General features: G+C 35.6%; 1 protein-coding gene across 2 annotated transcripts in view; it reads left to right on the top strand.

Annotated features, from left to right (window-relative positions):
* Nucleotides 1-934: 934 nt before the first annotated feature.
* Nucleotides 935-27,463, top strand: part of COL4A5 (collagen, type IV, alpha 5) — a 304,873-nt gene continuing 278,344 nt past the window's right edge. For both annotated transcript variants that reach the window (XM_011951663.1, XM_011951664.1), the window contains exon 1: nt 935-1,298. In XM_011951663.1, the coding sequence (XP_011807053.1) occupies nt 1,218-1,298 (81 nt within the window). In that variant the 5' untranslated portion in view covers nt 935-1,217. The remainder of the gene's footprint in view (nt 1,299-27,463) is intronic.

Below are 27,463 nucleotides of genomic sequence, written 5' to 3' on the forward strand. Positions count from 1 at the left end.
AATTCTCCATCAAATTCTTGAAGATTCTCCAAGGAGTTCGCAGAAAGTATTTTCTGATCCTTCTGTCACTCAAAAAAATCTATATATCAGAATTATCAAAGGACCATTCAAGTCTACTTTATTTGGGAGATATCGATTCAGCTGCCATCAACTCTATTTAAATATTTCCAATTAAGTGTTTGTATTAATTCCAAGAAACACTGCACTAAAGTTATTTAATTCCCTGCCCTAAATATTTCTGCAACACAACTACAATGAGAATCAATACCTTTTACATTAGCTTAATTTAAGAGGCATTAATTATGGCATTCAATGCAGCTAAACAAAGAGATATAGCTGTATTAGAATAACATTATACCATAGAGTCATTACCAATACCTGCTGAATGCTCCCAAATCTTATATGTATATAACACACATAAAGTATTCACGCACATATACTTATTTTCTTGTTTATAAGCATATACTTTATTTATTCCCAATATTTTCACATCTTCTGCTTGTATATAGAAACTCTCTGTTCTGTGAGCCGCTGGAAAGTAAAGAAGACCAGCAGCTCAGGGAGCAGCGACCAAAATTTGTTTCTAATGATTAACAATAAAAAGCACGGCCCCTCTGAGATCCATCCGCTAAAAAAATAGTCCCAGTTTAGGTCTCTTTGTAATTGGCTTTGGTGCTCACACCAGTGAGAGTGGAACTGAGCCTAGAAAAGTAGTATCAAAGGAAGGTGCAAATGAACGAATAGAAAAGCTTCCCGGTTGGATTCATGGTGCTCAGTCGACTAGTCTGGAAGTTTCCCTCCCCCAAATAACTGAGCGTCACTCCCTCGCAGGTTGCTGGTGCAGTCTAAAACTGTGGCGGAGTGATACTCAAATTCCCTTGTGCTGGTGAGGAGGGAGGCCGTTCAGGGGGAAGAGAGGGAGGAAAGTAGATCTGTAGGAACTGAGTGAAGAAAAAGTTTGTAAGTCTGGACAGAAGGGAAAAGTTCTCCTCAGAGACCGGCTTTGGGGAGGGGAGAGGGGAAGGAAGAGTAGCTCCTTCTTCTTCTTCTTTTTTTTTTTCTTCCATTCTTAAAAAGCTTCTTTCTCTTCACCCAAGCCTCACTGTCCCTCTCCGGCTCTAGCTCTCTCCATATAAACCCTCAAGATTATGCCAATTGGTTAGAGCCAGCCGGGAATTTCGTGCGGGTGCTGAAGGAGCTGCGGGAGCCGGAGAAGAATGAAACTGCGTGGAGTCAGCCTGGCTGCCGGCTTGTTCTTACTGGCCCTGAGTCTTTGGGGGCAGCCTGCAGAGGCTGCGGTAAGTCCTCCCTCTCCTCCCCCGCGCCCATCACAGCTCTTTCACACTGAAATTACCTTTTTTTTTTTGGTCCCTTTATCTTCCTTTCGGCCTTGACCAGGGAATTCAAATTTGCTTTCTCATGTTTAGGAAGAAACGTTGTTTGCAACACGGGTAACTCAAGCCTTCTGAAGTCCAAGGGAGAGGTTTAAGTGCTTAAAAATAGGGCTGTTTGCTTCCCTGCAGCTAGCTGCTCTGGGGGCAAGAGCAAAGTCAGAAGTGAGGGACACTAATTAACGGCTCACTAGGCTCTGATGGGTATTTAACACTTTTCCTCCCCTCCCTCCACCCTCGGGTGTTTCCCTGACTGGCGACTAACCTTTTCACTTCTTGTACCCAGCCCACTCACTCTTTAAATTTTGTCTCTAGTTTAATACTTTGGCTCTTCGAAAATCCAGCTTCCATCAAAGTGTTTAGCGCCTCAGTGAAGTTCTTCCCCTTTGCTCTTTCCTTAAGCAACATGAATCTACCCCCACCTCAGGTCATTCAAGCCACTGACCTGCTTTTCCTTTTTCACATCCTTTTTACAAGTGAAATGCTAAGGTAACATACCAAGAAGAGTGAGGTAAGGTCTCAGGCTTCAGGTCTTTTGCGTCTTTTTTGTTGTTGTTGTTGTTTCTAAGTTATGGGTTTTCTGTTTGTTTACTTTTTTTTAACCCACCAAGGCACCTGAACAAATTGAGAATTTGCCCATCACCTATTCAAAGGAAAATACTCCTTTTTCAAAGGAGAGTCAGTGTTCCAGTTTAAAGGAAAGTGGGGGAGGATGTACATGTGAAATGGCAGCAAAAAGCTCTATTCAGTTTTAGGAATGTAGAATTCAAACCTCAGTATATCTCTTAGAAAGGTGTCTGGGTAGTCCACCCACTGTCCTATTGGGGATGAGGGACAGATGTTAAAAAATGAATGGCTTTGTGAGAGAAAATGTTCTGCAGCCTGAAGCCCATCATTTTTAATTTAATATAACCTCTAAAGAATAAGTGTGTGACAAATTATTTAAATGTATTTGAGTGATTATTATGGATGGTTTTAAAAACTGTTTAATATGAGATCATGGGTTAGGCCTTCACATGGTTGAGTGACTGTCAATTCTTTATAAGCAGCTGCTATGTTACAGCTTATCTGGGTCCACTTTTAAGTTAGCTGTCTAGCTTCCCTATAACATTTAGCATGCCTCAAATCACATGTCCTCTTTCTATCCTTTGGAAGATGTGTACGTAGTGTATGAAAACTAACTTTCATATTACTCTGAGCACATCATAATTATAATAGCAAGTTTGCTGAAAAACCATGCATATCAAATATTTTTAATATGCATGCCATAATTTTCTTCCATCAAAGTAGACAAATGATTTTAAAATACTTTTTTGATGCAGAGCATCTTAATGGGGGTAAGCTTTAGCCAGTCAGTAGGGCTACACAGACTTGGATAAAACTACAATTGTGCTGTTGAAAATAGTTCATTTTAAAAACATCTCCTTGTTGCCCTCTGTTTATGGCATCTGGCCCAGGGACAAATATTTTGTAGATGTTTGATTAAATATATATATATATTTTTTGATGTTACTTTTAACAAATTTGCATCAGATGACAACTATACAGGTATGTATAGCAACACTACACATCAATTTATATTAAATCAATTTATGTTAACAATGAGATTTCTTTTTATTGACAAAACTTGAGAGCAAGCTTGTTTTCTTGGATTCTTAAACTAATGAGTATTCATGAAGTCATACAGCTCTTTCCCTTTTCCTCCTATATAATTTTTAAAGAACATTTTACATCCCCTTTTCCTATCATTAGGATATTGTGCCTCTATTAAAACTAAGGGTTTGTTTTTCCTGGTTCATACATAAATATTTTAATAGGCTCAAAAATATGAATGATATTTGCTCTCCATACTAGTGCTGGAGATATTGGTGACCATTTCCAGAGTAAAACTGGATGGTGGTAGGGCTAGTCATTGACTGGAGTAGTCTAGTATTGGGGTTTTTATACCAAAAGTGTTGCTATTTAAAGTGCTTTGCTCTTTTATAGATAAATGATTTCTTTATCTCTGAAATCATGCCAAATTGGTACATCACAAATATGTGGAAGGTTTTTTTTTTTTTAGGTAGAGCATTCATTAGGTGGAATAAAGTAACTTCTATGCCAAAAGGTTAATAATAAGAGAAGCCAGTTTTAGGTTGGAAATATAATTTCTAGTGATGGAAATAACATTTTTATGTGAAGGCAATTATACCTGTACTGATTCGCTGTCAGTGGGATATGAACTTAGATTTGTGGATGTGGGTAGTATGTAAAATTATGTTAGTTCTATTTTATGTAGTTAGTAGGTTGTTTTCTGTGAAGTAGATTGGATATTTTTCTTTAGTTTAAACGTACTGTCTTCCTTGTGACCAGTGGCACGAATTTATCAAGGGTAGGAGTGTTGTTTGTAGCCATGAAACACTTCATCCTCTATGAAGTATATTGCTCCATAGGAAAAATTTGTCATAATCGTCATCATTATTATTATAGATAGCATAATGAGTATTTACTATGTGCCAGGCACTGTGCTAATATGATAATACACATTATCATATTTAATATTCAGACTAGACTTATGAGACATATACTATTATTATCCCCACTTTACAGATGAGAAAACTACAAATTACAGACGTTGAATACATTCCCAGAAAGCCAGTCACGTAGGTAGTACCTTGTGAAGCTGGAAAATTTGAATCCAGGCAGTTTGACTCTAGAATCTTTGCTCTTAATGACTGTCCTATACTGCCTACTTTGTATGTGGTCTGTAGAGATTTACTGGTATGTAAAGTATTTGGATCTCTGCCACTTTTTTTGGACACAAGAGGTGAAATGGAAACGATAATGGAGGTTACATGTCTTCCTGATGATGTTAGGAGAAGCAGCATGGTGTAATGGAAATAGCTTTGGGCCTAGAATAAAAAGATCAGAGTTTGACCTCTGTATCTGTGTATATAGAGTGAGATTATTTAAAAGCAATCTAAAAGTAAATGCTGTTGAAAGTTTTATGATTTTATGTAATCACAATATGTAAACATTTCAACTTATATAACTACTATAATTTGTGACAGATGATTTGTTTTGAAGGAAGATTTGCCTTATGATTATTTAATTACTCAGTTACTGCATTAATTTTAAATACACCAAACTTTTCAGGAGCATGTCTATTGTGAAACAACCAGATATGTGTATATGGTAACACACTTTACTTAACATGGTTAATTTAGTTTTGTTCTTTTTTTGTACTAATTTGCCTACCTATCATATCCAATTTTATTCACTAACTATATATATATGTCTGTGTTTAGTCTTATGCATATATCTATGTATGTATCTGTCCCGTGGCAGTGTAAGAGTTTGTATTTTTTCCTGTGTTTTTATTTACCTTTTGATGTTTGTACATGTAAGGCATGAGACTCTTTACATCCCTGAAAGCTTGGTTAAGATGGTGTCTGCTAGGTTTATTCACTATAAAGTCACTATTTTTTCTTTTGTAATTACAAAGTGAGACTATGCAGGGCAATATTGTGAGACAGCGTAAGTATCCTGTTTCTCATCGTATATTTGCCCACTAATTTTAGCATATGTTGATGATTCTGGCTTGAATAAATTATTGTTGTGACATTTGCCAGACATTGATTTTAATTTCCAACATTTTTACATTTATTAATTGATTGAATTATACTGTAATAAAAAACTTTCTCTTCTCTACTCTTTTTTTTTTTTTTTGAGACGGAGTTTTGCTCTGTCGTCCAGGCCAGAGTGCAGTGGCCAGATCTCAGCTCACTGCAAGCTCTGCCTCCTGGGTTTACGCCATTCTCCTGCCTCAGCCCCCCGAGCAGCTGGGACTACAGGCACGCGCCACCTCGCCCGGTTAGTTTTTTGTATTTTTTAGTAGAGACGGGGTTTCACCGTGTTAGCCAGGATGGTCTCGATCTCCTGACCTCGTGATCCGCCCATCTCGGCCTCCCAACGTGCTGGGATTACAGGTTTGAGCCACCGCGCCCGGCCCTCTTCTCTACTCTTAATGTATATATTTATTTACTCAGCTGTTTATAGTAGTATGGACTTAATTAATATTTGTTTTATTCTATAGGTTGTAATGAATTATGCTCTTATTACTTTTTGTTTTTTGCTGAAACCCAGATTTGGCCAACAGGAGCCCCTTCAAATTGGCTCCTGTGTCGTTTCAACATGTCTCCATCATTTTTTAAGCACCCTCTTACTTTCTGGCGCCACAGATGTTCCAGATTCTATTGTTTTTTTTTTTTTTTTTGAGACGGAATCTCGCTCTGTCACCCAGGCTGGAGTGCAGTGGCGCGATGATCTCGGCTCACTGCAAGCTCCGCCTCCCATGTTTATGTCATTCTCCTTCCTCAGCCTCCCAAATAGCTGGGCCTACAGGCGCCCGCCACCACACCCAGCTAATTTTTTGTATTTTTAGTATAGACAGGGTTTCACCATGTTAGCCAGGATGGTCTCGAACTCCTGACCTCATGATCTGCCCGCCTTGGCCTCCCAAAGTGCTGGCATTACAGGTGTGAGCCACTGCACCCTGCCTCCAGACTCATTTTTTAATTTCCTTGCTCCAACTCTGGAATCAGGATCTTTTCTCCAAGGAGCTCTGATTCTTTTTATTGGAGAATGGTATGTGGAAACCAAGATCTGGGTGCTTGGCATGCTTATTGCTACTGAGGTGTCATTGCTTCTAGGCCCTGTCAACGGGCAGAACTAGGAAATAGATGTATACATGCACACCTGCCTGTTTCTATATCAATTTCTTGAAGTCCCTCTTTATATATGTTGAAATCATGGATTCATAATGATACCTCTGATTCCAGTCCAAGACCCTAGAATAGATATACGTAAAATCTCATTCTCTTCTGGTATTTCTCCTCACACGTTTTGTGGACTTTGTAGAGGTCTTATACAGAGTCTTCAAGAGGTTGGCCTCTGAAGTCAGAGCTGGAATCTGACTGGTAGATGCGTAACTTTTAGCAAAATAGTAATCTTTGAGCCTTAATTTCCTCTTTGAAAAAAAGGGAGGCAGTAGCACCTATCTCACATATTTTTTTTGAGGATAAAATGAGAAAAGTTATGTAAAACATATAGTATGTGACACCATAGTAAATGTTAAATCAATTTTAGATTTCATTATTGTCATTATATTTATTGACTTAGCATTTCTTACTACATCAACACTCAAATCCCCTGCATGATTTTCAAGGCCTATCATGATCTTTTCCCTTATCCAACCTTATTTTTCATTACATTTTACAATATACTCCCTCCAGTCTAGCCTAGATAAGCTTTCCTACAATCCCTTGAGCACTGCATACACATTTTGGCCCTCCATCTTGATTAGAATTTTGTGGATCCAAGTCTTTGCTCAATTCCAGCATAATGTTTACATTTATTCAGCAGATATTTATTCAGCAACTTCTAAGTACTCAAAAAATCTATTTATGTTGTTTTATTTCTGCTCATGGAGGTGTACTGCCTACAAAATCATTTTGTGCTAGACACTATGGCTAAAACAAGATAAGACAAGGTTCTTCCCTTCATGGTGTTTGCATACTGGTGAGAATAGATAAACAGTCCTGTGAAACTTTCCCTTACTATAGTATCAAATACTGATGGTGCCCTTCTTTGAACATTTGTAATATTTAGCCTCTTTTGTATTTGCATGTATTTGCATGTATTTTTATGCAAAATGCATAAAACAGGCATTTTGTTTTATGACATTTTATCTGTTCTTTCTATTAGATTAAAGGCCCTTTTGAAGCAATAACTGTATATTTGTTCATTCATTCAACCAATTCGTATGTTGATTTTATATGCTAATAAAAGTAATAGCTACTCAATGTTGGAAACTTGAAAAACATAAAGAAAATAAAAATATGTCCACAGTTCTACCAGCAGGCCAGAATTGTGCTGGCTGAGCACAGAATAATAGTGTGTGTTTTGATTATTGTTCTTTTTATTATTTTCTTTCCTGTGTATATAATCTGTTTTTTAAAATAAATTTGGCATAGAACAATGACTTGTAAGGGTACAGTTTTTGAACTGTAAATGATATGTTAAAGTTTGGTCGTGAATCGTGAAACTAAGCACAATTCATGTTTCAATTGCTATGGTAAAGTTTTCATTTCATGAAGACACTGAATTTTTAAAATACTAAAAACCTGATTAAGTAAGCACTTGCTAATAACTAAAAAAAAAAAATAAATTGGTTAAAATAAAAAAGTAAGTTAGGATTATTCTACATATAGTTTTATTTCTTACCGTTTGATCACTTATCAAGCACTTTCCCATGTTAACATTCTTAGTTTTAAAATGTTATTTTAAAATGATTACATACAACTTGTATTTATACACACCCCAATTTATTTACCTGTTCATTTTTGTAGAATATATTTTAAAATATCAAGATTTTTTAGCCATTGTAAAAAGTGCTGCCATGAACGTTTCTTATTCCGTATTTTTATTATTTTATTGCTACAGCCTCCTTCACGGGGAATTAGTGGGTTAAACACTATAAGTATTTTTCAAGTCTTTGATACATACAGTAGACCCTGATACTTAAAAAGGCTATATCAACAGATAAATTATGGTAACTTTTTTAGTGGTTACTATGTTATATCCTGTTAGATAGCTAATGTTATTTCCACTTTTATATGCAAGGAATCAGAAACCCACATGGGTTAAATAACTTGCCAAAGGCCATGCAGTTGATACATGATTGGGCCAAGATGTAAACCAAGGCTCTAGAACCTGCTCGTGAGATTCTCCTCAATCCCTATTTCATACATAGTAGATAATAGAGAAAAATAAAGTCATGATAAAAAGTTGAATAATTCTCATTGCCCTTTCTGTAAACCCTTCTGTGACTGGTCACTTGAGATGATTCTAAAGAAAGACTCTCCATTGACTCATCTTTTAATAAGTCTTTACCATAACTGCATAGGCCGTTCATCCTTAAGGGCTTAAATTTTAATTTCGTGAACCATATATCCTCCTACTTTTCTCCCCTGAGCAGAAGGTGGAACTTGCCCTCCACAAATACCTCTCCCACTGATCTCTTCCTAGCTATAACAATGGTATAACATACTCAAATTTGTTGACATTCTCCCTCCCCCAGAAGAGTTTTGTGAATATGCATCTGAAATAAGAGCCCCTTCTGACCTCTTTCCCCACCCCTCTCACCAGCCCCTGCACTGAAGCTGCCTTTCAGGCTTACACTTAAATGGCTGTGTCTTTACCTAGTACTATCCTTAACTTTCCTCTCTCCCTTAGTGATATTCCAGAAACTTCCCTTCATTAATTCTTAATCTGTTTTTCCCACTTTGGGGTGATAATATCACAGCCTCAATTTCCTCTTTTTAGAAAATTAAACTGGTTAGTACATATGGAATGTGAGGTCCTCCGCTCATTTTGTACCACTCCCAATTTGTAGCACACCCACTTTACCTTCTCGCCACATTTCCTCAATAGCTAAATGTATTCATTGCCTGTTTGCCAGCCCTATAGCTTTCACAATTCAAATGTATTTCTCTGCAAAGTCACAAATTGTTATGCATTATGGTTTTTCCAGGTGGCATTTGAATAGCTGAACTTTAAGCTCCTGAGTGATAGGGATCTGCTCTTGCCAAATTACTTTCCAGAATGGTTTTACCAATTATACTCCTATCAGTAGTGTATAAGAGTGCCTGTAAGACAGACTTAATTTTTCTTTCCTATCTACTACGGTGACTATGGAATTGATGCTCAATTGATTGCCAGTTGGTTGGCTGATTTGGTCTTAGCCTCTAATGATTTTCTTTTTAAAATGTAATCATTCCATCATCTCATCCCCTTGTGATGATAGCAGCCACGGAACAGAAGTAATTTTTGAAAATGTATTCTTTCTAATTAACATTATAAATGAACCACCCAGACACTTAGCTAAATCTTTATTATAAAGATTTGTTTTTAAATAGCAGTAATTCTTGAGGATTTTAGAGAAACATCTTCAGTGTGATATGTGATACATAGGCTCCTTTCATTTTAACAAACCAGATTCTCATTTTATGCATCAGTGCTTGAATTTATTTACCTTCACAGTCTGTCCAGGTTCACCTGTACTTTGTTCCTTTAGCAGCATCTGCTGGCCTTTAACCAAAAGGGCAGTCTATAATGGTACTTGCTACCCTCTTGAAATAGGAACCTTAAATCCCTTGTTATTCATTAATTAAAGACAGTCAAAGGCAAATGTTATAAAAGAAACAGCCTTTTGCTAAATTTAATTTTTAACTTTTTTTATTTTAATGAATCTGATGTAAATGTCAGATACTAACTTGTAGAGAATGTAAGTACCATTTACAAGCAAGTTCTATTTTGGTTAATGGAATGGTGTTTTTGACAGTTAGTAATAAAATAAGACTTCAAGAAATTCTGTTAAGGAATTTGTATCATGCCATAATTCAATCAAATAATATTTTTCCTGTATATAGGAGAACTGGCTGGTTTGCTTTCATAATTTCTTACAGTATATATGACATTAATTGAGTACTGAAAGAGATATGGAACTTTGAGAGGGGGAGTGGTATTAAGAGTGGGACATGACTGAAAAATTGTTTAGTGTATTCTTTATTTACAAGCCCTCCAGAACCTTGCTAAAGGAGGACTGGTCCTTCTCTGTCCATATTCTCATAATTTAATTGATGTAGTAAAATGTTTCTGTATGTGGAAGATAGGCATGGTGGTGTCTGTTTATATTAGATAGGTTGTTTTTCTTGCAAGTGCTAAAAAACACTATCTGTCTTAAAGAATAAAGACAATTTTTAGCTCACATAACAAGAAGTTTGGAGGTTGATTATTTCCAAAGTTAATTAATTCAGCCAAATAATGACACTATTAAGGACCAAAGTTTTTTCCATTTTTCTGTACTGTCATACTCTGCCTATCAACTTGCCCTCTAATATTAGTGCCCCTCATACTCTGAAGATGGCTGCTGCAGTTCCAGGAATCACATACAAACACTGCAATGCCCCGTAGAAAGAGAGTATGAACTATTCATGTGTATCTCTTCTTAGTAGCAATGAAAACCTTCTAAGGAGTCCCACAGCACCACCCTGAAAGCACCTCTTATTTATCATTGGTTGAAATTGTGTTATATGTATATGCTTACATCAGTACATTGGCAAGTGGAATAGGGCCATAAACGTAGAGTTAGTCCAGTCACTTACACAACCGCCTCTCCCTGCCCCTCGTCTGGCCAAAACACAATGCTACCTAGAAAAGTTGGAGGGTGGAAAATAGCTCAATAAACTCATGGTGTTTTGGGGGGACGGAAGAAATGGTTTCTGTTTCACAACTTCATGAGTTTGTCCTCAAGAGCAGTTGATACAAAAGATTCGTAAGAAATTGGTGTATTTGTTAAATGTAAGATGTATTACTTATCTAGGGAAATGAATGTTTTGTAGAGTTCTACAAATGAAAGTTGTTGACTGTTCATAGGCATTTTAGAGTTGGAGGGACATTAGTGATCTTTTAGGTCAGTAGTTCTCAAACTGTGGTCTGTGGACCCTTAGGGTTCCTGAAATCCTGTTAGAGAACATGAGGAATATTTTAACAGTAATATTATCTTAGTTTGTTTGGACTGCCATAACAAAATACCTCAGGCTGGGTGGCATACAAACAACAAATTATATCTCATTGTTCTGAAAGCTGAGAAGCCTAAGATCAAGGCAGGTCAAACCTAAGATTCAGTATCTGGTGAGGACCCTGTTTCTGGTGCATAGGTGGTATCTCACATGGTGAAAGGGGAAAGGGTTTTTTTCTCTGGAGCATCTTTTACAAGGGCACTAATCTCAATGAGGGCTTCACCCCATGGCATAATCATCTCCCAAAGGCCCCACCTCCTAATGCCATCACATTGAGGATTAAAATTTTAAAACATATGAATTTTTTTGGAGGGGACGCGAATATGTATCATAGCAAATATGAAGAATGTTTACTTTTCTCACTATGTTGACATTTGCACTGATGATGAGTAAAATTACTGTTGCAGTGTACCACATTTTCTTAGTAGTTGCATTCCTCATACTCTCGGGGGGAAAAAGCCAGTTTTACTTCAGAATGTCTCCAATGTAGCATTAATTTGTGTTAATTGAATTTTGACCCTTGAGTGTGTATCTTTTTAATGTTACATATGACAAAATGGGAAGTATACACAAAGCACTTATGTACGCTGAAGTAAGATAGTTGTTTCTAGGAAAAGCACTTGTGCAGTTGTTCGAGTTGCTAGCTGAACCAGTTGATTTTTGCATGGAACGCTTTTTTTGTTTGTTTTAGAGACAGGGTCTTGCTGTGTTGCCCCAGCTGGTCTTGAACTCCTGTCCTCAAGAGGTCCTCCCGCTTTGGCCCCCTAAAGAGCTGGGATTACAGGCATGAGCCACTAAACCCAGCCAAAATTCATTTTTACTTGAAAAACAAAGGAGACAAACTGTGGTTATTTGTACTTGGGTATTTGGCAGGCATTTTCTTGAAAATGAGTACAGTGAGCCTATCACTTCAAGGAAAACTACTGACAGTATTTGTGGCCAATGAAAAATTTCAGCTTTTCCAGTAAGAATGAGAATTTTGGAAAACTTGAACCTGACACTATGAGTGTGACAGCTTCCCAAATCTCAGACTTTTCTAATGAAGCTGGTAATTATATTAATGTGTATTTTTTATATTGTATAATAGTGTTAACATTTGGAAAGTCTGCATATGTCAGTGAACTAATGTTTTCCAAATGACTAATACACAGTGTTATGAAATCATGCATAGGTAAAAGATCCATTCAAAGGGCAAGATAGATCAATGAGTTTAATGTAATTGAATACAAAAAGCTAGTTGATAAAGTTTCAGATTCTGCATTACAACTAACATTATCTTAAAAGGCTATTAGAATACACACTTTTCCAGCTATATAACTATTTGAAACCGTATTTTCTTCATATATTTTAACTAAAGCAATATATTCCAACAGAAGAAATGCAGAAGCAGATAGGAGGATTCAGCTTTTATCAAACCAAAGAAATCTACAAAAAAAGTAAAATAATCTCTCTTCCCACTATTTTTTTTTTGTTTTGGAAAATATAAGTAATTTTCATAAAAATTCATAATATATGTTAACATTTAATGGGTTTATTATCACTTGAAAATGAATAAATAAGTAATTTTAAATATTACTCAGTTTTAATTTTTATATGGTATATGTTGATAGATGTAATCCAGATGATAGGGTCTTCAATACTTTTTAAGACAGTAAAAGGTCTTGAAAACAAGAAGTTTGAAAACCACTGCTATACAGAGACCAACTCCATCTTTTACATGAAAGTGATTAATGAAAGATGATAACTAGTTATTTAGTTGCAGAGGCAGAGATGGAAGCTGTATTTTCTGAATCTTATTCTCATCCTCTCTCCAGTATACTACGTTGGTTTAGGGATTGGTAAATTGATAACACAATGTGGTAATTTTATTCATTGTGGTAGATACAGTTAAAATACCAAACAGAAAATGTAGATACTAGATTGTACTCATCTTGCCTACCATCTTCAATCCAATTGCCAAGTTAGAAACATTCTTGCTATACAAACCACAGCAGAAGAGACACACACACACACAAAATAGCTAAAGTTGCAGTTACTTTTAGGTGCTAAATTGGAAAATTCATGAAACCAGAGTTTTTATCTTACATATCTTTGTATTCACCACAGTGCATGGACTGGTTTCTTGTATATAGTTATCTCTCAGTAAGTAGTTGTTGAATGAATGTTGAATTTGGGGAAGGAGTAGATTTATCTGGATACCACTAAGAGGCAAGACTTAAAATCAATGGGTTAAGTTACAGGAACCATGGATAGTAATAATTTTCTTTTTTCTTTTCTTTTCTTTTCTGTTTTTTTTTTTTTTTTTTGAGACAGAATCTTGCTCTGTTGCCCAGGCTGGAGTGCAATGGCGTGATCTCGGCTCACTGCAACCTCCCCCAACAGGTTCAAGTGATTCTCCTGCCTCAGCCTCCTGAGTAGCTGGGATTACAGGCGCCCACCACCCCGCCCAGCTAATGGTTTATTTTTAGTAGAGGCAGGGTTTCACCATGTTGGTCAGGCTGGTCTCGAACTCCTGACCTCAGGTGATCCACCTGCCTCGGCCTCCCAAAGTGCTGGGATTATAGGCGTGAGCCACCACGCCCAGCCAGCAATAATTTTCTAACAATTAATTATTTGCTACTTAGTAATGGAAGTGTCTCATGAGTAATAGGAATGTTCCTTTACTAAAAATGCTCCAGTAGAAGGTAGATGCTGCTTTGTCTGCCAACATACCCATGAGGTCCCTTTGGAGTCTAAGATTCTATTTATTCTGGTAATTCGAAGGAAAATGCTTTCATATTGTGCTCAAGTCTACTTCTATGATTTTATCGAGATTTTATCCTGTTGCCTAGGCTGGTCTCAAACTCCTGGACTCAAGGGATCCTCCAACCTCGGCCTCCCAAAGTGCTGAGATTACTGGTGTGAGCCACCACGCCTGACCTACTTCTATGATTTTAAAGCAAATTTTAGGTATAATTGACATACAATAAAATGCATATATTTCAAATGTACAATTTGAGTTATGACATATGTATACACCTGTGAAACCATCACAACATTCAAGATAATGAACATGTAAATTACTCCAAAAGATTTTCATTCCTCTTTGTAATCCCTCCCTTCCTACCCCCATCCTGCATCCCCAAATAACCACTGATCTGCTTTCTGTACGGTAGAAAGTTTATTTTCTAGATTTTTATATAAATGCAATTATATGCATACTTTCTTTTTTCTGACTTATTTCACTTAGCATAATTATTTTGAGATTCATCCATGTCATGGTGTGTGTCCATAGTTTATTATTTTGTTGCACAGTAGAATTCCATTGTATTGATACACCACACTGTTGATGGACATTTGGATTGTTTTTAGTTTGTGGCTATTAAAGTTGCTATGTGCATTTTTTTGCACTTTAAAAGTACTAAATTGAGATATAATTTCCATAAAGTGATATACAGTGATCTTAGGTGAACAGCTCAATTATTACTTAACAATCGTATACACTTTGGTAACTACCAACCAAGTGAAGATGTAGAACATTTCCGTTACCCTGGAAAGCTCCCTCATGCCCACCCAATTTCAATGTCTTTTGCGTCTTGTCTCAAAAATAGTAAGCCACAAGGTTGTGAAGATATTGTATGTTTTCTTCCATAATGTTTATAGTTTCAGATTTTGTATTTATGTCCATTTTTCTTATATAGATATCCAGTTGTTCCAGTATTGTGTCTTGAAAACAAAAATTCCTTTTGTTTCATTGAATTACCTTGAGGACTTTATTGAAAATCAATGGAATGTATATATACAGGTGTAGGTTGAAACTTACTAGTCTGTTCTATTCACCTGCTTGTCCATCCTTATGCCAATATCACACTGTATTGACTACTGTGGCATTACTTTGGTAGCGTAAGTCCTTTACATTTCTTTTTCTTCAGGATTGTGTTAGCTATTGTATTGGTTATGTACTCCATATAAACTTTACATTAATCTTGCCAAATTTTGCTTTAAAACCTTTTGAGATTTTGATAGAAATTGTAACAATTCTGTAGATCAATTTAGGAACAATTGAAATCTTAAAATTACTATTTTTTTCAACCTATAAGCAGCGTAGACCTCTCCATTAATTTAGATATTCTTTAATTACCTTCATCATAGAGGTCATGCACATCATTTGTTAAATTTCTTCCTATATGAATAATTCTATTCTAAATCGTATCATTTTTAAAATTTTATTTTTAGTTACTTGTTGCTAAGATGTAGAGATGTGATTCATTTATATACTGATCTGTTTATCCAAAGATAAAATGCTAATTATTTTTCTTATGATATGATTTACATACTGTAAAATTCACCCATTTTATGCACAGTTCTGTTATTTTTGACAGATGCATACAATAATGTAAATGTAGTCTCTAACCAAAATATAGAACAGCATTGCTAAATTTATTCATTAGTTCTAGTAGTCATGTCAATTTCTTTGGATTTTCTATGTATACAATCGTATCATCTGAAAATAAAGAGGGTCGTACTTCTTCCTTTCCATTACCCATGTCTTTTTGTCCTGGCTATCTTATTGCATTGGGTAGGACCTCTAGTACAAATTTAATAGAAGTAGTAAAGAATGACTTTTTTTTTCGGTGTCTTTTAAGGAAGATACTCAATATTTTGCTATTATATCAGCTGTAGGCTTTCCGTAAACGTTACAGATCGAAGTGGTCCTTTTTTTTTTTTTGAGGCGGAGTCTCGCTCTGTCGCCCAGGCTGGAGTGCAGTGGCCGGATCTCAGCTCACTGCAAGCTCCGCCTCCCAGGTTCACGCCATTCTCCTGCCTCAGCCTCCCGAGGAGCTGGAACTACAGGCGCCCGCCACCTCGCCCGGCTAGTTTTTTGTATTTTTTAGTAGAGATGGGGTTTCACCATGTTAGCCAGGATGGTCTCGATCTGCTGACCTCGTGATCCGCCCGTCTCGGCCTCCCAAAGTGCTGGGATTACAGGCTTGAGCCACCACGCCCGGCCTGGTCCTTTTTCATTTCTATTTGCTGGAAATCTTTTATAAAGTAATGAATGTTAAATTTCATCAAAAAAAAATTTGTATCTCTTTAAACAATCATATTGTCAGGAGCTCAGCTGAGCTGCTAGGTGTCACACACCAAGCCAAAATCAAAATAATAGTCAAGCCTTTTATCACTTACTGTGATTATATAAACAAGAAGCTAAACCGTAGAAAGTGCTGAGGACTCTTCCTACTTCCCAGTTATGTTTTTCCCTATGGTAGATTGGACCAGCACAGGCTTCGAAGGTCTGTTTTCTCACTGAGAAGGGAGCCCCAAATAAAAGGCTTTGGCAGTGTTAGGGACCCAGGGGCTTCAGGGAGGAAGAAGGAAAAGGCTGGGGTGGAAAAGTACCTACTACTGAGTCAGAGTGAAAGGAAGTGTCTTCAACGTTTGCTCCCACTTCCTCTGCTCTGAATATTTATGAACAAGTCTTTGTGTAGACAAATGCTTTCATTTTCCTTGGGTAAATATCAAGGAATGGAATTGCTGGGTTGTATCATTAATCTATTTTTAACTTTACAAGAAACTGCCAAATTGTTTTCCAAAGTGGTTGTACCATTGTACTTTCCACTGATGTATGAAAGTTGTAGTTGTTCCTCGTGCTTACCTGCATTTGATATTGTCACTCTTCTTAATTTTAGTCATTTTGATGTCTCAGTATTGGTATTTTCTTGTCATTTTCTTATAGTCACCTTTTGTTTATATTGAGTAAAATTCACTATCTTTGGTGTACTGTTCTATGAGTTTTGATAAAAGCATACAACCTTGAACTACTGTCGTAATCAAGACTCAGAATACTTCCGTCACCTCAAAATGTTTCGTCACATTGCTATGTAATTAACCTCTCTACTTACCCACAGTTTCTAGCAATCACTCATCTATTTTCTGTTCCTATAATTTTACCTTTTTTTATAAATGTCTTATAGATTGACTCATCCAGTATGTAAAATTTTGAGTCTAGCTTTTTCCTCTTAGCATAATATATTTGAGATCCATTCATCTTATATGCATCAGTAGTCCATTTCTTATTTGTTTTCTTATAATTGAGTAGGAAGAGCTGTTTGTGCATTTTGCATATAATATATTCATTTCATACATACACGTCATGCGGATATGCTCTGCCATTTGGTGGCTTGTATTTTTGTTTTCTTAGCTATAATTTTCAGAGAATAAAAGTTTAATTTTGATACAGTCCATTTTATCACCTTTTTGTGGTTACAGCTTTCTGTCCGCTTTATAAGAAATCTTTGACTTCCCCAAGGTCACCAAGATTTTCTTTCATATTTGCTTCTAAATGTTTTTATAGTTTTTGCTTTTGATCTGTTTACTTATTTTGTGCATGATGTTTGGTAAGAGTTCTGGTTCAGTTTTTATCCCATGTGTTTAGTTCCAGCACCATTTGTTGAACAGACTATCCCTTCCCCATTAAATTACCTTGATACTTTTGTTTTGTGGGTCTGTTTTATATTCTAGTCTGTTTCACCAATCTCTGTGTCTATCCTTATGCCAATACCACAATGTCTTCATTACTGTACTTTTATGATAAGGTCTGAAATCAGGTAGTATAAGTTCTCCAAATTTGTTATTTTCAAATTTTTGGGTCTCCTCTTTTTCCCCCTCCTCCTCCTTCTTTGAATTTCTATATAAATTTTACAGTTAGCTTGGCAATTTGTACAAGTAAAACTCCTGGCGTTTGAATGGGATTGTATTTAATCTCTAGGTCATTTTTGGGAAAAATGATGTCTTAACAGTATTCAGTGTTCTGATAAGTGAACATGGTATATCTTTCCATTTATTAAGATCATCTTTAATTTATCTCAGCAATGTTTTCAGTGTGTAGGTCTTATATGTACTTTATTGAACTCATCCCCTAAGTATTCATGTATTTGAATAGTACTATAAATGGTATTGTGTTTTATTTTCCTTCATTTGTTTTTTGTTGGTATATAGAAATACAACCGATTTTTTTTCTATTAACCTGTACACTGTGGTCTTGCTAAACTGATTATTTTTGGTAGCTCTTTCATGGATTATTTGGAATTAACTACATACATGATTATGCCTTCCGTGAATTAAGATACATTTGCTTCTTTCTTTCTAGTCTTCACACTCCTTTTTTCCCCTTATTGTACTAATTACGGCCTATAGGATAACGTTTAATGTAAGCATTAAGACCATAGTTCTTTGCTGCCTTTTCCCAATGTTTGAAAACATATGCTTCACACATTTTGTACAGTTTCCTAGTTGTTTGTAGCAAGAGGGCAAGTCTAGTAGCAATCATTCCAACAAAATCTGCTTTCAGTTTTTTGATATTTATAAATAACAATGATGTGAACATTTTTGAACGTGTTTGCACTTCAGATTATTTCATTTGAACAGTTCTAAAACTATATATTGTATCTACATATATCTATATATACATATATCTGTATCTGTCTCTCTGCCTGCATATTTAAACCTACAGTGTAAGGGCTACCTCAAGAGCAGTGACTATATTTCAAATTTCTATACCTTGCATCATCTAGCAGACAGCCTTTCATTGCATTAATGGAAAGTAAAATCTTTATGATTAATTTTTTCATACCCAGGGTATCTATTTAACTGTAGCATAAAGATATTTCCAATCTTGCCTATAAAGTCTAAAAAGACTGTGATTGTTACCATAGTTTTAATTTCCTATTACTTTATTTTACTTCATTTTAACTGTCTTATTTCTCTTTGATAATGTTGTAGGAAACAAGAAATATGTAGGTCTTAACTTTGGCCCTGTTAAAAATATTTAAAAAAAAATATAGTTTGGATTATTTTGAGAAAAGGAAGACATTTTTCCTAACTTTCCCACATTTTGTGTTAACTTTGTAGGATGTTGTTTGAGTAATGACCCTGTAGAAAGTGGCCTTATACATTTTGAGTTCATTTGAGTTCATTTAGTTTCAGGAAGGTTTCTGAAATAGGAAGCATTTATTCAAGCTTTAATATTCCTTCTGAATAGTTTTTCTAGCTAGCTATAAACAAGCCAATTTGCCCTAACTCTAAGTTTATGTTAATTTTCATTACTTTGTTTCAAAATAAAAGGGCCAATTCCCGTTACATTTTGATTTAAAAAATTAAGCTATACATTTTTCTTAGATGTGGATATGTTAAAGCTTTTCAATGTCTGGGAAAATTAATCACCCTAGGCTGTGGATTTCCTCACCCCCGACTCCTTCCACCCACTAAAGATACTTGATACATGTTGGAAGGAGAGAAATAATAGCTTTTTTCTGCAAGTGCTTATGGTCAGGTGAGTTCCTAGGGGTTTTTTTTGTTTGTTTGTTTTGAGACAGAGTTTCGCTCTTGTTGCCCAGGCTGGAGTGCAATGGTGCGGTCTCGGCTCACTGCAACCTCTGCCTCCCGGATTCAAGCGATTCTCCTGCCTCAGCCTCCTGAGTAGATGGGATTACAGGCACCCACCACCATGCCTGGCTAATTTTTGTTTTTTTTTTTTTTTTTTTAGTAGAGATGCGGTTTCACCTTGTTGGCCAGGCTGGTCTCGAACTCCTGACCTCAGGTGATCCACCTGCCTCGGCCTCCCAAAGTGCTGGGATTACAGGAGTGAGAGAGACACCGCATTCGACTGAGTTCTTAGTCTTTAAATGTTTTAAAATATTTTTATTCATAGTGAGTATACTCAAGTTATAGGAATTCGGTTAATAGTGAATAAATTCATTCTTAGCACTAGCCCCTCTCAATTCTATTTGCTTGCTTATCTTTTACAGCCTCTTTAGACATAACATTTTTCTCCACAGTTGCAGCAAAGACTTCTTTCTGTTATAGCGCAAGCTTATTAGACCTTATCACAGCCTTCATCCCTTCATTTGTGTATACTACATAATGGAAAAAAAACAAAAACTAATGTTGTAAATTAACAAGTGAGATCAAACTGAAAAAGGTCACCTTTCTTAAAGGCTGAAAAAGAGGTTCATTTTCTGGGGCCTGGATTTGTTTTGCTGAAAAATTTTACCGCCACTTTTGAATTTGCAGATTGACAACCTTTATACTAAAAACATGTATCTGTATCCTAGTAGATTTCCAAACCCATGTTCTCAGTTTTCTCTACTCCATGATATGCAGATATAGAAAAGGAGGCATTTTTCCCCTCACATGGTTAAATGTTATAATTTGAAATTGATAATATGCTCATAAACAAAGGTAGATTCAAAATCAGGTCTTTCTGATTTCCATGAGGCGGTGTAAACATTATATAACTTAGGATTTGTTTTAAAATCAGGTTCCAATTTAAGTTGGAAAAAACTGAAAATGTGTAGAGGTAACCATGATTAAATTATTTCAGATTATTATATTTTTCTTAGTTTTCCCTACATATCTACTTCTTCATCTGTTGTTTTACTTTATGGTACTTAAAGATTCTATAAAGATATTTTTTTTGAGTTGGGGTTTTGCTCTTGTGGCCCAGGCTGGATGGCATGATCTCGGCTGACTGGAACCTCCACCTCCTGAGTTCAAGCCATTCTCCTGCCTCAGCCTCCCAAGTAGCTGGGATTACAGGCATGCGCCACCATACCCGGCTAATTTTTTGTATTTTTAGTAGAGATAGGGTTTCACTATGTTGGCCAGGCTGGTCTCGAACTCCTGACCTCAGGTTATCCGCCTGCCTTGGCCTCCAAAAGTACTGGGATTATAGGCGTGGGCCACCACACTCAGCCTCTATAAAGACTTTTAATGCATTTAAACATTAATAGAATGAAAAAGTATTATAAAAGGCAAGAATATAGACATAGGTTCTCATTAAATCATAGTTAATGGAAATGTATACTCATAGCAAAATTAATTATGCTCTTTTTGGGTAGAATATTCTGGAGCCTAAAATTTCTTCTCCTTTTCATACCACTGTCCTTAAAAATGCAACATTAGCTTAAATATGAATTTGTTTATATTAACATTAAACTTCTCTATAATAAATGTTTATTCAAAATTGAAGGAGGATAAAAGATTTAGATTAAGATACATACTAATATTAAATACTAGTGCTGAGATTATGAGTCATTTTTTCTTATATGTATTTTCTCTGTTACCTACACAGAAATAGTAATAGTAAATGCCTATTATTATTACAATAAAATTATTTTAAAATATTTAATATTAGTTTAACATATATTGCAACAGTTTTTGGATTTAAATAATTTAACAACATATTTTACAGTCATAGGGTTATTTTATTTTATTTTTGTTTGTTTCTTTTTTGAGACAGGATCTCAGTCTGTCACCCAGGCTGGAGTGCAGTGGTATGATCATGGCTTACTGCAGCCTTAACCTTCAGGGCTGAATCAATCCTTCCACCTCAGCCCCCTGCGTAGCTGGGATTACAGGTACACGCCCCCATGCCCAGCTAATTTTTGTAGAGACTATGTTTCCCGGGCTGGTCTCTACTACTGGGCTTAAGTGATCCACTGACCTTGGCCTCCCACAGTGCTGGGATTACAGGCCTGAGCCATTGCGTCCCCTCCTATCCTCCCTCTTTTGTAATAAATGTTTTAGGTAGTTTTTAAAGTTTTCTTTTACTTGGCTTTCTTAAAGGAGAACTTCAGTTGCTTTTTTCCAGTAAAAAATTCCAGAGACTGCCAGAGGAAGCCTAATGCCAGTAATAATTCTGTCATTGATGAACATAATGGAGAGGAGTCATCTTAATTTCTATGCACTCTTTTTTATATCAAGTGTAACACATATTCTTCTTGTCCTTCCTTCCAAGTGAGTTACAAACAGCTTTTCTCCTTCACTTTACCAACATTAAAAAGAGTGATTTTAAGAATGCTGGATCCACCTTTTACCTCTCATATTTGGAATGAAATGTGTAATTTATGTATGAAACCTGTAATTTTAATTTAAGGTCTCGTGAAAGTACCAAAAATCTTTAGATAAATTGACACAGAGTTGCTTTAAGATACAAATTCCTTCTTAGTAAAAAAAAATGGAAGAATTTTACAACTTTATGTTTTAATTGTTTCTAGTTGAATTCAGAATATTAAAGCTTTGTTGCATATGTAGTAACTCTCTAATAAATACTTCAAGAAAATGTCTTAGTATTTAATTAATTATAAGTACTATAATTTATTCTAAAGCCTTAATAAAATCAAATTTCTATTAGTTTATGCTTTTCTCAATGTTCATTGAAAATATTGAGTCATATTACCTATTACTGCCCCAATCACCAGCCCAGCTTGTAACTTTCCTGAGGAGGAAAACTGAGTAAACCTCAGTGAGTATTTAACAGTTGACTCCATAGCCAAGCTGGAAGACAGGGTGTTGTGGGAAGGAGATACGCTTTTAGGGTTTTATTGAAGAAAGGATGTGAATTTTCTGATTCTGTTTTGAAGATGATATAGGTGAATGCTGCTGGGAGAAATGACAGCAGCATCCCATTAGGCATGTCGTGCCCGTGCCCTTTTAGGATTCTGCATATCTGTTAGTTATTCCTTTGTCAAGTAACAAAGGTGTAACATGGGAAATATATTCCACTTCTCCACATTGTTAGCTTAGTGTAGTACTCTATCCAGCAAATTATTGGAAAGAGCAGGATTTAGAAGTTAGACTAGATTTTATTGCTGGGGTAGAGAGAGAATGCTAAACAGAGTTTATCCTGGACACCAAAGGATGAACAATTGGAAAGATGGACTGCTTTAGCGTTTTGGTGTTATTTTGCAATAGGTGTTATTTTGCAGCAGATTCCCCTCTTTTTATTGCAGTACAAAATCCCTTTAATAGCTAGGTCTAACATTACTATGGCAGTGTAGTGTAATGATTTAGTTTAGAGTATGGGCATTGATGTCAGACTCGACTTGTATCGAGACTCTTCCACCTACCAATTGGGCTAACATTATTAGCCTCAAGTGTCTTAATGCCTGGTGTAGAGTAAGTGTTCAATAAATAATTTTCCACAGGCTCTGTAGTGTCCTCTTCCAATATAATTTAGTTCAACTTGGGCCTAATAGTTTGTTTTCCTTCCTGATCAGCTTTCTTCATCTCTGGCATTTTACCATAGGAGGGAAAGATATCTTAGAAACAATTTTTTAGTTTATTTCTAGAGATATTGGCTAGACATCATGTCAGTTATATGCATATACCAATATTTTGTATATTAAAAACAAATATAATCCCTAGAATAGCATTGTCTGATTAGAGATAAAATGGTCCCAAAAGAGGACAGAAAAATAGGGAAGTGGGAGTAGTAGTAGTAAAGAGAAAATTAAAATCAATGTGTAAATAAGAAAGCAGGTTTATCTCCAACTAAAGGGAAGAACTATTCAAATTACCTTGTACATTTTTATTTCTTAGGAAGCTTCCTCAGACGTTAAATTAAGTTATTAACCTATTTATTGGGTTGAACTAAATATTTAGATAAATGTAGTATATAGGTATGTCTGTCTGTATGCATATATGTTAAATATACATAAGTTTCTTATACTTTAACTAATTTTGGGGTTCCTTCTCATCCAAAAGAAATTTAAATAAATACTTTGGATATTTCTGTAAATACAGCATGCCATTTAGCAAATTTAAGGAAACAAGTGAATAACTTAGCTATGCCAGCAATGTTTTGCCTCCGCATTCCTTGGTGCAAACGGGGACCTCAGTGAAGCGTCCCTCATGGGAGTTGCCTGGGGAAATCTTACTGAAGAATTCTAGGTCCCAATTCAGTCTCCTTTCCCTTCTACTTTCTAAAATGTCAACTTTATTGAGGTATAGTTTACATACAATAAAATGTACCAGTTTTAAGTGTACAATTTAATGTTTGACAAATGTGCGCACCCACAACATTTACAATATTGAGCAGTTTCATCACCCCAAAAAGTTCCCTTTGTTTTCCTTCCCAGTAAATCTTGCCCTATCCCTGTATCCTGAAAGCCACTGACCTGCTATCTGTCGCTATGAATATTTGTGTACAAGTCATTTTGTACACATAATTTTCATTTCTCTTGGATGAGTACAAAGGAATAGAATTGCTGGGCTGCATAAATATGTAATGCATTGAACTTACAAGAAACAGGTATGTTTGCAAAATAATAGGAATATTTTACATTCTCACCAGCAGTATACAGGATCTTTTTAATTATAGCTATCCTGGTGGGTGTGAAGTGGCGTCTTGTTGTTTTAATTTGCTTTTTCTGATGTTGAGCATATTTTCATGTGGTTATTGGCCATTCAAATATCTTATTTTGTGAAGTGTATTCTCAAATCTTTACCCATTTTTTTTCAAAAGTTGGATTACTTGCCTTCTTATAGTTGTAAGAGTTCTTTATGTGTTCTAAATGCACATTATTTATCATGTCTACATAAATATACATACACGTATATTATACACACACCCAGTATTTTTTCCCATTCTGTGGGTCATATTTTCTTTTTCTTAATGGTATATTTTAATTTGCAGAATTTAAAAAATTTTATGAAGCCCAGCTTATCATTTTTTCTTTGATCATTATTGCCCTTTGAATTATAAGGAAGAATCCTTTAACTATTAATACACTAAAGTTTTAAATTTTGCCTGCTTTCTTCTAGATATTTGATGCTTTTAACTTTGGATGAACTTAGTGTTATTTTGGTGTGCAGTGTGAGTTAAGGGTCCTGGTTTAATTTTAAAAAAAAAGATCAACGTGAAATTTACATAACATAAAATTAGCCACTTAAAAGTGAACAATTTAGTGACATTTAGTATATTCATCATGTTATGTGACCACTTCTACTTAGTTCCAAACATTTTTATTACTCCAAAATAAAATTTGGTACTCAAAATTTGGTTTCTCTCACTCCGCTCTTCCCCTTGTCCCTGGAAACCATCAATCTGCATTCTGTCTCTGTGGATTTACCTATTCTAGATATTTCATATAAATGAAATAATACTTTATGTGACATTTTGTGTTTGACTTCTTTCACTTAGTATTTTCAAAGTTCAACTTCATTGTACATCATCCCTTTTTATGGCTGAATAATTTTGCATTGTATGGATATACCACATTTGTTTATTCATTCATCCATTGTTGGACATCTGGGCTATTACCACTTTTATCTATTGTGACGAGTGCTGCTGTGAACATGTGTGTATATATATATATATATATATGTATTTGAGTACTTGTTTTTTATATTTAAGGGTATATCCTTATGTGTGGTATTACGGGCCATATGGTAATTCTATCTTTAGGTTTTAAGGAACCTCCAGACTATTTTCCATGGCAGTTTAAACATTTTACATTCCCACCAGCTAGGTATCAGCATTTCACATTCTCCACAGTCTTATCGACACTTGTTATTTTTGTTTTGTTTATTTTAAGTTTTAATTTTTTAATTATGGCCATCCTAGTTTGTTATGGAGTGGTTCTTCATTGTGGTTTTGATTTGCATTTTCCGAATGCCTAATGATACTAAGCATTTTTCATGTGCTTGTTGGCCATTTGTATATCTTCTTTGGAGAAATAGCTATTCAAGTCCTTTGCCCATCACTAGTGATCTTCCCATCTCAGCCTCCTGAGTGACTGGGCCTGCAGGCAGGTGGCACCACATGGCCAAGTTGTGTGGTTTTAGCACTTATGTTTAGGTTGTTGATTCATTTTGAAATCATTTTTTTAATGGCATAGAGGTCCAACTTTATTCTTTTACATGTGGGTATCCAGTTGTCCCAGCTGTTATTTCCCCATTGACTAGTCTAGGCAGCCTTATCAAAAATCAGTTTACCATTGATGTATGGGCTTATTTCTAGACTCTCAGTTCTATTTCAATGGTTATGTTTATCTTTATACCAGTACCACACTGTTTTGCTTACTGCAGCTATGTGGTAAGATTTGAAATCAAAAAGTATGTGTCTTCCAGCTTTCTTTTACTTTTTCCAGATTGTTTTGGTTATTAGGGCCCCTTGCAATTCCATATTAATTTGAAGATTGGCTTTACTATTACTATTTCTGAATAAAAGACTGTTAAATAGGGATTTCATTGAATCTGTAGATTGCTTTGGGTAATATTGTCATCTTAATATTAAGTCTTCCAGTCCAGGAACACAAGATGTCATTCATTCATGTAGGTTTTCTTTAATTTCTTTCCTCATTGTTGTCTGGTTTTGTAAATGTTTTTTACCTCCATGGCCAAATTTATTCCTAGGTATTTTATTCTTTTGGATGTTATTGTAAATGGAATTATTTTCTTAATTTCCTTTGCAGATTGTTCATTTGGGCTGTATAGAAATAAAACTAATTTTGTGTTAGGGTTTCGTACCCAAGAACTTTGCTGAATTTATTAGCTTTCGTAGTTTATTTGTGGATTCTTTAAGGCTTTCTGTATACAGGTTGAAAATCCCTTATCTGAAATGCCTAGGACGAAAAGTGTTTCAGATTTTGGAGTTATTCAGGTTTTGGAATGTTTGCATATACATAATGAGATATCTTGGGGATGGGACCCAGGTTTCAATATGAAATTCATTTATGTTTTATATACACCTTATACACGTAGCCTCAACGTAATTTTATATTATATTTTAAATAATTTCATGCATTAACCAAAGTTTAGACTGCGTTTTGACTGTGACCCATCACATGAAATCAGGTGTGGAATTTCCCACTTCTGGCATCTTGTCAGCGGCACTCAAAACAACTTGAATTTTGGAGCATTTTAGATTTTGGATTTTCAGGTTATGAATGCTCAACCTGTATGACAAACATATCTACAAAGAGAGATAGCTTTGCTTCTTCCTTTCCATTTTGGATGCCTTTTATGTCTTTTTCTAGCCTAATTACTCTAGCTAAAACTTCCAATATTATGTTGAATGGAATTGGTTTAACCAAGCACCTTGGCTTGTTCCTGATCTTATAGGAAAACAGTTTTTCACCTTTGAGCATTCAGTTAGATGTGGGTTTTGCGGAAGTGTTTTTTATCATGCCGAGAAAGTTCCTTTACATTCCTGGATTTGAGTGTATTTATTAGGAAAGTGTGTTGGATTTTGTCAGATTTTTTTTCTTTTATTGAGATGATCCATATGTTTTTTCCTATTTGTTCTATTAATGTGGCATACTGCATCAGTGGGTTTTCTTATATTGAACCACGTTGCGTTCCTGGGATAAATCTCATTTGGTCACGGTCATCTACAGAACTCTCCACCCTGCATCAACAGAATATACATTCTTCTCAGCACTACATCGTACTTATTCCAAAATTGACCACATGGCTGGAAGTAAAGCACTTCTCAGGAAATGTAAAAGAACAGAAATTATAACAAACTGTCTCTCAGATCACAGTGCAATCAAACTAGAATTTAGGATTAAGAAACTCACTCAAAACCACTCAACTACATGGAAACTGAACAACCTGCTCCTGAATGACTACTGGGTACATAACGAAATGAAGGCAGAAATAAAGATGTTCTTTGAAACCAATGAG

Source organism: Colobus angolensis, unplaced genomic scaffold (assembly GCF_000951035.1).
Source record: "Colobus angolensis palliatus isolate OR3802 unplaced genomic scaffold, Cang.pa_1.0 Scaffold324, whole genome shotgun sequence".
In the NCBI taxonomy this organism is placed as follows: Eukaryota; Metazoa; Chordata; class Mammalia; order Primates; family Cercopithecidae; genus Colobus; species Colobus angolensis.